Below are 13,948 nucleotides of genomic sequence, written 5' to 3' on the forward strand. Positions count from 1 at the left end.
TCATTGGATACGGACGCATGTATTAATGCTTTATGAAGGTTCATCAGCCGAAGAGGACAAGTGGTTTCAATGCGTTCAGATAATGGCACAAATTTTGTTGGAGCAGAGAAAGAGCTGAGGGAAGCAATAACATCCTTGAACCACAGTCGGATACAGGGAGTTCTACTGCAGGAAGGTATTCAGTGGAACTTTAACCCGCCTTCAGCATTGCACCATGGCGGAGTCTGGGAACGTGTCATCCAGATGGTCAGGAAAGTACTCACTTCTGTATTACATCAGCAAATCTTGGATGATGATGGACTCCACACAGTGTTGTGCGAGGTTGAGGCCATATTGAATGATCGCCCTCTCACTAAGCTTTCAGATGATCCTAATGATCTCGAACCTCTCACTCCTAACCACATTCTGTTGATGAAAGGTAAGTCTTACCACCTGGACTCTTTAGCAAGAACGATGTATACGTTAAAAGGAGATGGAAACAAGTCCAATACATCGCAAATCTTTTCTGGAAAAGATGGGTACAGGAGTACCTCCCTTTACTTCAAGAGCGGACAAAATGGAATCAAGACAGGAGAAATTTCCTTCCCGGAGACATTGTTGTTGTAGTGGATTCTGGAGCTCCACGTGGATCCTGGCTTCTTGGTAGAGTGTTGGAAACTTTCCCAGACAAAAAAGGCTTTGTACGCTCTGTGCATCTCCAGACAAAGACAAGCATCTTGGAAAGACTTGTTATTAAGCTTTGTCTGCTGCAAGAAGTTACAAGTTGTTAGAGGTCGCTATTAATTTCAATGCTGACTAAAACAAGGTTATATTTGGGTTGTGGTACAATTTGTATGTATATTGCTTACATGATGGCTCTGTGTGTTACATTTGAAGGTAATTGTTATGTAAGTGCCATGAACAATTAGGGGCCGGCGTGTTAGAGCCATTTGTGTGTTCAGTATGTATGTGTGCTCTGTGGTAGTTCCTTGTGGTCACAGTAGGGGGCACATTCACTTTGGTGTTGGGAAGGTTACAAGTAGAGGAAGAGTTAATCACGGACAGGTGAGCAGCCCACCGTGAGAGGCACACAGTTTTTGACCGCTGTTGAAATGTATTGTGAATGGAACATTTATCCTGGCTTTGTTTTACATTGAAGTTATAGTGGAATAAGTGTATGTAGACAACCAGAATATGTATTGTAATGAACGATTCAGATAAACTCATTTTGAGTGTGACAGCACGGAGTTGATTGAATTATTGCCACGAAACACGGAAACAACGCGTCAATTAAGTACGGTAGGCTATCAACCCCTCAGTGGGTCAAACTTTTGATACGCAAGATCAAGCCACTACACATGGTAAATGGACTTTTACGCATCATGCTCAAAGGACTGGAGGACTGTTAAAAACAAAGAACAATGAGTCAACCTTTTTCAGGTTAAGTGTCTTTAGTATGTCTTTCTTCAACAAATACCTTTATGATGAGGCATATCATTCCACGCTGTATGTTTGAGGACTGACCTATGCAGGGTGTGTCCCCCACCTGACCCTCCATCTTGTTCAGCATCCCACCAGTGGAGGTCGCACAGGCTACAACTCCCTCACTATCCACTGCCACGGCCCCGACTGTGCCCATCTTCCCCCTACACGTTGAAAAAAAACAGAAACAGAAAAAACAGATGTGAAATGTGTATGGATGGGATTTGTTAATACTGACGGACACTTTGCGTAGCAGCCTCTGTCATCACTGTGTGAATGTGGTGTGACAGGAAGTGTAAAAGCAGCTTTGAGTGGTCTAGAACGCTGGTTCTCAACTGGTCTATCCTCAAGACCCACAACCTACAGTATCCCCATGTGAAAAGCACTGTCTAAGTACATCTACCATTTACTGTGATCCTGTCAGTAGCAACAACATAAAAAAAAATGCGGTGTAAAAACGCTTTGAGTAGTCAGAAGACTAGAAAAGTGCTATACATTCTCAAGTACATTTACACTTTAAAAAATTGGGTTTCATTTACAGTAACATTACAGCTTGTTTTAAGACTGCTCAAAGTGATCATCTGAAGATATATTGAAACTTTTTGCACCTATAACTAATTAATGCCCTTAAAACATGTCCAAACTCAACAGAATCCCTCTTTAAGGAACACTCCAGCAAAGAGCTTGTTCCTTTAGGAAAGGCGCAGCTGCAGTCAGCTGGGACTCACAGCAGTAATCATGAATTCCAACGATGACCCAGAGTCAGAGCATAGAAACCTGTGCAAACATCCATACAACCCTCTCCAGTAACTACTGCTGCATAACCCCTGCTATGGTTGATTCTTGTGCTCAGTATGTTCCAGAAAGTCTTTAAAATCTTTACTGGGCTTCAATAAGAGGCTCTGGGATAAGACTTATGAGTCACTTCTTAATGGACACATTTGGCACTCCACAGGGTTGGCATCAGGTGCCAGGTTCTTCCTCCAGCGCATGCGGGAGTACTCGGTGATGAGGGACTCCATGGGCACCTCAGGGACGCCCATGGAGCGGGCGAACTGTTTTGCACCCTCTGCAGTGAGACATGCATGACTCGTCTGAAACCCAGATCACAGTAGACATTAAAAAAATGAATCTCTGCCCTGTGATGGTATACTATACTACTATACTTTTATAAATGAATGCATGCTAGTTTGGCTGTTATTACAAAATGTAATGTTTACACACTCTACTTTATACCCATTATTATTATTTGTTACTTTTCTTAAATCCTGCTGTCCCTGTATAACTGACCATATTTCAGGGTCCAGTATTGTTATATATACGTTGCATATGGAGATTTTCGGGGTTAAACCAAAATGTTTTGGAAGAAAAAGTTTATGAAAAAATGATGACAGTGTACTGTCAAAGAGGGATGCCACATTTTAGACCTTCCTTATCAGAAAACTAGGAACAAACCCCGGGACAGCTCTCTTCGATGTTTTTGAATTTGGACTGCAGTACCCATTTTAATCACTAGATGTCAGAGTAACATATTGCTCCTTTAACATCCTGAGTTGACAACATAACAGTAATGCAAATACGACAACTTTGACGTTTCTACCGGTTTCCATCGGCTATGTGCCGGGACAAACACTTAAATGGTGCTTGAAATAAAAACTGAACCTACACTTTAATTGATCCTTAACTTGATTGTTGAAGGACAAAACACTCTCCTTTATCTCTCCTGAATACTGTTCTGTGCTTAAACTGCGCAGCTGCTCCTGTACAGTGCAGGAACCTTGAGTAAATGGAGTTTTTGAATTTGATGAAGGTTTTCGTTTATGAGTTAAATTGGTTTAATCTCCATAAAAACAAGCAAGATTACAAAGGGGGGGGTGGGGGGTGATGGGGCATTGCTAACAAAAACTAAAACTCTGCTGTTAAGCCTACTGTCTACACCTTACTGTATACTTATAGATTTGTTGTTGCACATACAGTATGGTAAAAACATGAGCTTTAGTAAGTTTATGAACACAAACAGGCCAGAGTTTCTCCTGCCAGCCCCCTCGTTTATTTTCCAGATAAAGTCTGAGTGAGCAGATGCGAGAAGGCAGCAGGATATTATCAGGAGGAGAATGCACGACTACAGAGACACAAAATAGAACTGCCGCATCATGTTTGTTTTCTGTTCTCCAGTTTTTCTTCTCCATTATTCTTTTTTTTTTGAGATTGTGATCCTGTAGAACTACACATAGCATTGATATAATATTCTGATAATAGCCTTGTATAGCGGACTGTGTTGCTTTGTTCCTTGCCTCAGGAAACCCCACTTCTGTACAAGGATAGTCTCCGGCTGTGAGCTGAAAGTGTGGACAACAAGATCAGGAGGATTTCAGGAGCAGTCCTCCTGAAGTTCTTTAAAGATTTTCAGGAGTGCATATGTCAAAACGAATTGTCTTTGCTAAATGTTAAGTGATTTGCTCATAGTGGATTAATGTTGAGTGTTTGTAAATAATATAATAAAGAGTTCGGTCTCTGTCTTTTTGTAAAGTGTCTTGTTTTGAATTGGCGTTATACAAAAAAAGATTGATCGATTGATGTTAAAAGCTACAAACCTTGTCCATAACCAGTCTTGCTAGCTGGGTTGGGTTGGCTATGTCGCGTACAGCTGACACTGCACCAGTCGCCAACGTTTTCCAGTCCATCACAAAAGCATCCATCTCCACCTCTCCCTTCACGTTCAGCACCGACCCACAGCCTGAAATAAATATGAAGAGAGAAATCATTTGATAGAGTCCGGCATCATGGGACAAAGAATGTCTCTCTGTATAACATCTTTAAAGAAAATGATCTGTGACAATTATTGTAAAATGATTCAGCAATTAAAGATGTTGTGAAAAATCCCTTTATATGTTAAGAGTTATGCTTTCTTTCATAGTAAAGTAATGCAACTCACTATTGTCAAAGTGTTCTTGGATAAATGTGGCTCAGTGATAGAGTAGTACTAAATGTTCAACAAAAGTCAAGATGGAAAAACAAAAACAATAGGGCTTTCACACTTGCAGAAAAACTCCTGATATTTCCAGGAGGAGCTGCATGTGTGAACGCCATCAGCCGACATTTTCACTCTGACTCTACCCGGTGTTTCTCCTGCCAGACCCTTAGTATTTTTTCATCCAGGTCAGGAGAATTTCAGGAGCAGTATTCCTGAAATGATCTAGATATTTTCAGGAGTGCATGTGTGAAAACAAATGTGTATAATAGTGTGTGTGTGTGTGTTTTTGTATTACCTGCGTTGAAGGAGGGGTTATTCTCCAGCTGGGTCACAGCCTCCACCACAGCGTCCATGCTGCTGCCCCCTCCCTTGAGAACAATGTACCCGGCTCGGGCTGCTGCAGACACCCCTGATGTGGAGTTTTGTGCCCGCTCCTTTGGGATATGACCCGCCCCTCCATGGACCACCACAGCTGGCAACATGTCAATCACCTGAGAGGTGAAGGAGCACAGTTAAAATGTCATACAGGATGAAGCCACATTCTGTTTTTAAAGGGGATAACGTTGTCTTTGCATTGGCAATCCAAAACGCCCTAAGTCTCTTTCTACATTGACCTGCAGTCAGACAAAAAGGAGAAAGTTCCCGAGTGTTGACGTGAAGTCATACAGTAAAAACTACTTGGAGAGATTAAGCAGAAACATGGGGACATTCATTTATTTAGACTGACTGTTAAAGACGTTATAATACATTCACATATTAATTAATGTTGTGATGTAAAACTAGTGCGTGCTTTAGGCTATACGGTGACCTATGTCTGATAACAAGGAGGGGAGCCGGATACAGCAATACTTTGATGTTTGGGGCAGCAGTCCGTGATGACATTACCACAATAATAAACAAAGTAAACAAGGACACATCGATCGCAGAACTTAGAATACGTTAAATCTGAGGGGCCCTTGAACGCACCATTTCTACCAACACACCCAACACCTTGTTCTCAAACAAATCGCTGTATCAACTTCAGACATACGACTAATACATTCAAATAAAAACTCATAATTTACCATTTATTTACAACATTTCTAAATGAAATTCCGCCTGGCTATCTTTACAAAATTACCCAAGGTGTGTCATAGACTACAGTAATAAAGAGGTGTTAACAACGTAAATTATTATTTAAAATTGGCCAAAAATGACGAGCAGAAATATGAGATATATGTTGATATAGGAAAACTAAAGCAGGACTTCATTGCTGAATAGCCTAAACTGTAAGGTAGGTTCGGTGTTATAACAGAATTGCATAATTATTACGGATTATGTGGAGACAGTCTTGAGACATGCAAAAAAGACTGAAGTCATATGAGAGCCAACGCCGTTGTAAACAAGCATTGCGACGTTTTTCTTGGCGTAGTGAGTAAACAGACTATCACTGCAGACTATCACAGAGTGAAACAGACGTAACATACGTAGAGAATATAACAACAAATAACATGCTCTGCTATTTCTTTATCCATTCTTTTCATTCATTCTTTTATTCAAGAAATTCTACAGGTACCTGCTGCTGGCTTGATGGACTTGAATAGTGTTTCATCTCCTGCTTCGAGCTTCTTCTTCTTCTCTTCCTCTCTTTGGGGTCTATGGCAGATCTAATCCATAATGTTGCTTCAGCGCCACCCTCTGGTTGTGTTATTCTTCTCTACCCTGCCATGTCTGGTTTAGTGTTCTTTGAACAATGAAAAAGGCTATCCCTCTGTGGAAAACTATATTTTGTGCTGTTACTGTGTCACCATTTCTTGCCTTTTGAAGGAAAATTTGCTGTATGTGCAAAATTCTCAATCTGTCATTGTACTTTTTCAGCGCTGTCCCCCACACATCTTTCAACACGTGAGGAGTTTTTAACTAGATTTAAAACAGATAGAAATTCAAAGTGGTGACTCTTTAAGACCAATAAAAGCAAATAAGACCATCAGAGACAATGTTGCTATATTGTAATTTTCATTGCCTGTGTCTGAGTCCGTGGGAAAGGCATGAGATGAGACTTTTTACACAAGTCACCCATCCTCCACTCCACTTTTGTGTCGACTTTAGAGAGTCAACACAAAATAACACAAGTAGATGAAAGTCTTTCTCACATCAGTTTATTTATTACACGGTTACACACAGAGGCATCCAAGAAAACAGTGACAGAAAGAAGAGAAGAAGAATCCTTACACTGCAACTGTTTCATATAAACACTTTAAATTCAAACGTCATAGCTGATCCAAACTTACTGGTTCATATGTCAGCAACAAAACATCACAAAAGTCAAAAAAGTACAGAAAGATTCCTGTGAATAGAATTGTCTCATATCCCTTCATAACAACAGTTATACATCTGTTAGTCAATACATACTTATGAATACACATCAATGATGTTGTTAACTTGGAATCCATTGGATTAGTTTTACCACTGCACAGGATTAGCATTTCTCTCCTGTGTGAATCATCATGTGTCTGGTCATATGTCTCTTTGAACTAAACCTTTTACCACACTCAGAGCAGCTGAAGGGTTTCTCTCCTGTATGAACTAACATGTGTGTGGTTAGATTTCCTCTTTGGGTAAAGCTTTTACTGCAAACAGAGCAGATGAAGGGTTTCTCTCCTGTATGAACTAACGTGTGTTGGTCAAACTTCCTCTTTGGGTAAAGCTTTTACTGCAAACAGAGCAGCTGAAGGGTTTCTCTCCAGTGTGAATCACTATGTGACTGGTCAGAGTCCCTTTCAGGTGAAACCTTTTACCACACTCAGAGCAGCTGTAGGGTTTCTCTCCTTTATGAACTAACATGTGTGTGGTTAGATTTCCTCTTTGGGTAAAGCTTTTACTGCAAACAGAGCAGCTGAAAGGTTTCTCTCCTGTATGAACTAACGTGGGTGGTTAGATTTCCTCTTTGGGTAAAGCTTTTACTGCAAACAGAGCAGATGAAGGGTTTCTCTCCTGTATGAACTAACATGTGTGTGGTCAGACTTTCTCTTCGGGTAAGGCTTTTACTGCAAACAGAGCAGCTGAAGGGTTTCTCTCCAGTGTGAATCATCAGGTGATTGGTCAGAGTCCCTTTCTGGTGAAACCTTTTACCACACTCAGAGCAGCTGTAGGGTTTCTCTCCTGTATGAACCAACATGTGTGGGGTCAGATGTTGTCTTTGGGTAAAGCTTTTACTGCAAACAGAGCAGCTGTGTGGTCTCTTACAAGTCTTTAGTTTCTTATTTTTCAAGTTTAATTCTGACAGATGTTCTCCTGTCTCTTGCCAATCATCACTGTCATCAGTCTCAGGTTCATAAGAGTCTTCAGTCTCGACCTCAGTCTCTGGTTGTAAACGTCTCTCTGGATCTGAGTCTCTCTCTGGTTCTGCTCCACCACAGTCCTCTCCATCTGTTCAGTTTGTCTCTGATGAAGCTGTGAGGACTGAGGTTTCTCTTCATCATCTTCACTCTTCACAGAGACAGGAGTGAAGGGGAACTTGGTGGTATCAGCCTCCTCCAGTCCTTGAAGCTGTTCTTCCTCCCGACTGATCCACAGTTCCTCATGTTCTTCTTTCATGTGTTGGGGCTTAGTGTCCTCCTGGTCCAGAATGTGGCTCCACTCCTGTTGCTCAGGTGGAAGCTCTTCTTTACTCACCAACAGCTGCTGGACATCTGCAGGACACAGTAAACAAACATTAACGGTACTCAGACTGCTTTTTTGAAGCAGGAGCTAGCTGCTACTAACAATTTGCTATGTGCGTCTAAGGCAGTGGGCGCGCACTGTAGCTGTTCCCACTCAACGTTCTTGAAGCCAAAATACGCCCCTTACGAGCGCTTCCATTTTGCGATTTTGGAGCCAGAGTCTGCGCAGTAGGGTCCGGCGGGAGGAGCCCTGGTAACACGCCCCGCCCATTTAGCGTACTGCCCTGATGACTTACGCAGCCCAGCTACGTCGAAAATGCTCTGCCGGTCTACGAGTGTTATGAAGAGTAAGTAGTAAGAAGAGTTTGTGTAAGTACAACAAACCACCGTATTCAAAGTCTAATATTTAAACAGTGTTTTAAAAAAATCCCGGTATTTTGACCATTACTGAAAATATGTGGGCTGCTGGGTCCTCTGTTTTTGCCGAAATCGTTCTATATTTAAACTATATTTAATCTAGGTTAGCACCACAGACCGTAGGCTACAGGTGGTAAGATATGTTGTATTCTGTTAGAAACTGATAGTCTGCAATGTGATTTATGTCTGCTTTTCTAATATATTTAAGTGAACAGTAAATCAATTGTTTTTTCTATTTTCATTTAGGCAAAGAAGAGATTAAAGCAGCTGGTCTGACATCTTCCACAGAGGCCAAGCGTAAGTTAAAATCATCTGTTAAAAGTTTATATCCTGTGATTTTTTTTGAATGAAGCCAGGGGTTGTTTATTGAAGATTTCTTTCATAAAATGTTTAAATAAACTTTTTAAAAATCTGATATGACTGTCTCTGATTAACTGGAGCACTACAGCGTGTTGGTCACAGTAAAATCATTTAGCAGTTAAGTTTATAGCTCACATTTGAAAAGGCCTGGAACTGACATTAATTTCTTCTTGACCAACAACAGCTAAGACAACAGCAAAGCTAACAGACGAGCTCAGCTTGTCACAGCCGGGCTCGTCTGAGATAAATGGCCTTCAAACTTATTTAATATTAAACATTTAAAGCCAATAAGCATAGCAAGATACGTATGAGATTCCATTTCCATTTATTCAATCACAGACTTGTCAAACAGTCTGGCATGTTGTGCTGCTGTTTTCAAGAGTTAATAACTGAAGAGAAGAACTCCATCGAGAGAGGACAGGAAACGCTCAGGGGACGAGTCCTCCATGTTGTCAGGGGTTGCTGATGGATCTGAATCTGAGAGCATCTTCTGTAATAGAGAAAAACAATCATGGAGTTAAATGTAAAGTATAATGAATTTTACTGTGATGTTTATGCTTCAGACCTGAAATCAGATCTGTCCTCAGGTTCTGCTAAATTTAAGCTTCTAAAGTTTGTTTTAAAAAAAAGTAGCTGATCATATTTTTCTGTTTTCCTATTAAAGACAGGAGAACTATTTAAGAGGAAAAACAAATCTATAATAAGACAGGATGAATCCAATAATATGACCAGCTTTAGTGTTCCTGCCACTTTCTATTGAAGATTATTTTAAACTGTCATCACATGGGCCAGCCTGATAAATTAAACTAATGTTAAATATTCTCATAATCATGACATAAACAGGGTTACAATAATTCACTTTTGGATGTGAGCTAACAGGTGAAAACTGAAACAGCAGAATAAATCTGGGGCAGAAATCAGAAGCTTGTATATTTTAATATATATAGAGTTTATATTAAGTCAGTGTTAGAAAGGACTGTGGATTAGTTAGTATGAATATGTAATACTCCACCTTCTTATATCACCTGATTGAGTGATTCTTGTGTGTCTCGTACATGGAAGCCAGTTGTCCTCTCTCTTCAAGTCAGTGTGCCTATGGACAGGGACAGACAGATGAGCAGAACCGGTTTATACTGGTTTTTGTTAGCCATGGAAACTTTTATTTCTGAAGTGCAAACACATGAACACATTTAGTTTAGACAAAACTCACTTTAGACACTAGGTGGCGGTATTTGGCTGTTGTTTAAGTTATTGATCAGTATTTGGGTCAATTGTTGTATCTGAAGCAAGTTCAACATATCCAGACTTTCTTTGAGAAAGCTGGTTCAGCAAAGCCAGAAGCTCCAGATAAAGATATCTGATAGCATGAGCTGATTATGAACTTTGTCTGTTAACTCAGACATTCTGCTTCAGGCTCTCAGCGCGTCACAGAAAGGGGGCGTGTGAAACGTCTTTTGACCATTGTTATTCACAAAAGCATCAAGTGCATGAGGTGAGATGATAAAGTTAAAGTGGTAAAACAAGATAGGAAGGAATGAGAAAACAAGCCTGCAGAAAAAAATTGTGTTCATTCGTACATGAATGTAATGATTTTACCACACTCTGCACCACAGTGTCTCCTGTTGATTTCTTAATTTACAGATACTCACAGTACAACTGTGAAACTTAAACAGTGACACATGATTTCAGCAGTGTGAGCAGAAACTGCAGTCAGTTGGATTCTTGTGCTTCATGAGAAATATGCAGAAGTAGCTTCAGTATTTGGCTAAAATAAGAAAGTTCAATGTACTGATTTGGTGTTGTGTGGTAATTACCCATTAAACGAATCAGACAGCCAATTTGTGTGCAGAACCTCACCGGAGCTGGAATCAGAGTCTGGACTGCTGTTTCCTTTGGGCATTGATTTCCTTGAAGACAGAAAGAAGAACAATTTAAACATGAACTAGACTTCTTGCAGAACCATAGAGGCTGTTAAAATCTTCTGCTAGTCTTCCTTACATTTTAAGAAAGATTATAAATTGTTACTAAAATTACTTGCTGATAGCGGTTACAATAACACGGCCCAATCATATGAGAGATCATTTTACCTTTGAGTCCTATGTGAAGGCGTTCTCTTCAGAATCAGCACTGCAAACACAAGATGATGGTGTCCACCTTCACAATCTGCTGCTTCAGTCTGGCTGCATCATGGTCTCCTACAGGAACACCACAGAAATGCAATCAAAGTACTTCACTTTATTTAAGAATTTCATTTTTTCTAGCTATAATTCCTCAAAAAGATTTGAGACAGCTTTGTTATTTGAGAGGTTAAAATTTAAGTCTAAAACTAAAAAGTTATAACAGACAAATATGATAATGAAATAACCAAAAGAGCATTTTAAATAGAAATGAATCTTGTTGAACAGAAATAGTGTTAATAAAAGAAAAGTTATTATATAACATATGAATCACATAATCATGGAGCAAAGCAAGAAGAGTATTTCTGAACAAATTCTGAACTAAAGTCACAACAAATCAACTGTAAACTATTGAATTGACTCCTGGTAGTGTGCTGAAGTCTTAAATATAAACTAAAGTAAAATAACACTAAAGTCAACCTGTTGAAGTCTTAAATATAAACTAAAGTAAATGAACACTAAAGTCAACCTGTTGAAGTCTTAAATATTAACTAAAGTAAAATAACACTAAAGTCAACCTGTTGAAGTCTTAAATATTAACTAAAGTAAGTGAACACTAAAGTCAACCTGTTGAAGTCTTAAATAATAACTAAAGTAAATTAACACTAAAGTCAACCTGTTGAAGTCTTAAATATAAACTAAAGTAAAATAACACTAAAGTCAACCTGTTGAAGTCTTAAATAATAACTAAAGTAAATTAACACTAAAGTCAACCTGTTGAAGTCTTAAATATAAACTAAAGTAAAATAACACTAAAGTCAACCTGTTGAAGTCTTAAATATTAACTAAAGTAAGTGAACACTAAAGTCAACCTGTTGAAGTCTTAAATAATAACTAAAGTAAATTAACACTAAAGTCAACCTGTTGAAGTCTTAAATATAAACTAAAGTAAAATAACACTAAAGTCAACCTGTTGAAGTCTTAAATATTAACTAAAGTAAGTGAACACTAAAGTCAACCTGTTGAAGTCTTAAATAATAACTAAAGTAAATTAACACTAAAGTCAACCTGTTGAAGTCTTAAATATTAACTAAAGTAAATTAACACTAAAGTCAACCTGTTGAAGTCTTAAATATTAACTAAAGTAAATTAACACTAAAGGCAACCTGTTGAAGTCTTAAATATTAACTAAAGTAAAATAACACTAAAGTCAACCTGTTGAAGTCTTAAATATTAACTAAAGTAAAATAACACTAAAGTCAACCTGTTGAAGTCTTAAATATTAACTAAAGTAAATTAACACTAAAGTCAACCTGTTGAAGTCTTAGTAGAATATGATCTGCCCGTTTTGAGTCCTTATACAAATCATATTTGGTTCATTTCACCGTCGGCTGCTGATGTTAACATGTCCATTCTGTTTCTTTTCTTTGAACAGTTAGAGACATTATTGAACCAGATATTAACTTTAGAAATATTCTGCCTCTTCCAAATATTAATGTTAAATTTCAGCCCCGCAGCAGCATCACGAGGAGCAGAAGAAAGTCGAGCCTGTTATTCTTACAGTCTGTGCACACTGAGCAGACTGAACAACTGTTAATGTTATTAATAATGTAGACTATCAGGACATATTCTATTTTACTGTAACAGACTGTAAAGTAAAGTTATATAATGTAGACCATCAGGACATATTCTATTTTACTTTAACAGACTGTAAAGTAAAGTTATATAATGTAGACCATCAGGACATATTCTATTTTACTGTAACAGACTGTAAAGTAAAGTTATATAATGTAGACCATCAGCACATATTCTATTTTACTTTAACAGACTGTAAAGTAAAGTTATATAATGTAGACCATCAGGACATATTCTATTTTACTTTAACAGACTGTAAAGTAAAGTTATTGTCGGTGATGCAGCAACTATATGCTGAACTTTACTACAGATCTGATCGTTCATTAATATGAATCTCGAGCACAGTTAAGTTATAGTATCATGAAGCATGATTCTTTACTGAAATAAAAAGATAAATAATGTCCGTCACAGCCAACTATCAGTAACTTATTACTGACACCATAACGTTAGCTCCATTAGCCTACTTCAGTGTTAGCTAGCTAGCTAACGACATTACCCCCGAACAGCACATTAAACAAACATTTCAACTTACCAAGTTAACGCAGATATCCTTAAATCCCACAGGTTGGTTAGATGTGTTTACAGCAGAACAACTCATTCTGTCAGTCCAACAGAGACAAACACGGAGTGGAAATGTTCAGTGTCGTCTCGGCTTTCCTTCACTACGTAACTTTGTTATTCACAAAGAGAGCTACGCAAGATCGGCGGCTGTCAATCATCGTCAAATATGACGTAAAATCCTGTTTTTCAACCTCAAATTACTTATTTAAAACAAACTTCACAGAAAAATGAGCACTTGAACACAATGTAGGGTGATAATAACTAATGATCACAGCAGAGTTTATGTTTGGAAAAAAAATATGTGACGAGTATTTTAACTTTACAGTTTGACCCACATCCCGTCTGTTATCATTGAGGAGGCGGGGTTTATGACCTATACTGCAGCCCTTTAGCTAACTTCCACAGACACGTTAGCTAAAGGCTCTGCTCCCTGAAACATGAGCAGGAAACTCGTTTCCAGCAGTGGAAAGAAAACCAACCTGTTCTCTGTAGCTTGACTTCAGGAGTTAAAGTCACATCCAGCAGTTTTCTTTGTCGGTGGAGCTCCTCTAAGTATCCACTTGTTGTTTCTTCTGTTATATCTCTGATAACAGCAGCGAGCAGCCGTCGACTGAATAACTCTTTAAGATCCTTAAACCCGGACATCTTACACACATCCAAGAGTCACAGAGGGAAAACTCAGCGCTGACGTCTTTACAACTTTACTCTGATCATCTACAACGTTGACACAGACACACGTGCTAAGAAACAACCGGAAATAAACGCAATATCCTCTATTTCTT

At 38.8% G+C, this 13,948-nt stretch overlaps 2 protein-coding genes across 2 annotated transcripts; both read right to left on the minus strand.

The window, feature by feature from the left end:
* Positions 1 to 2,360: 2,360 nt before the first annotated feature.
* On the minus strand, positions 2,361 to 6,054 carry LOC109999303 (isoaspartyl peptidase/L-asparaginase-like). Its single transcript, XM_065959673.1, has 4 exons — positions 5,991 to 6,054; positions 4,731 to 4,926; positions 4,056 to 4,198; positions 2,361 to 2,555 (listed from the first exon to the last, which is right to left on the minus strand). The coding sequence occupies exons 1-4, from the start codon at positions 6,024 to 6,026 to the stop codon at positions 2,376 to 2,378; spliced, it is 555 nt and encodes a 184-aa protein (XP_065815745.1). The 5' UTR covers positions 6,027 to 6,054; the 3' UTR covers positions 2,361 to 2,375.
* A 503-nt stretch (positions 6,055 to 6,557) lies between these two features.
* LOC109999307 (gastrula zinc finger protein XlCGF57.1-like) lies at positions 6,558 to 13,893 on the minus strand. Its single transcript, XM_065959672.1, is given in 8 exon segments — positions 6,558 to 7,099; positions 7,102 to 7,334; positions 7,336 to 9,343; positions 9,879 to 9,946; positions 10,668 to 10,760; positions 10,941 to 11,048; positions 13,138 to 13,204; positions 13,646 to 13,893. Coding segments are annotated over 3 exon segments (696 nt in total). The 5' UTR covers positions 7,593 to 9,343; positions 9,879 to 9,946; positions 10,668 to 10,760; positions 10,941 to 11,048; positions 13,138 to 13,204; positions 13,646 to 13,893; the 3' UTR covers positions 6,558 to 6,893.
* Positions 13,894 to 13,948: the final 55 nt, after the last annotated feature.

This window comes from Labrus bergylta, chromosome 10, assembly GCF_963930695.1.
Source record: "Labrus bergylta chromosome 10, fLabBer1.1, whole genome shotgun sequence".
Classification (NCBI taxonomy): domain Eukaryota; kingdom Metazoa; phylum Chordata; class Actinopteri; order Labriformes; family Labridae; genus Labrus; species Labrus bergylta.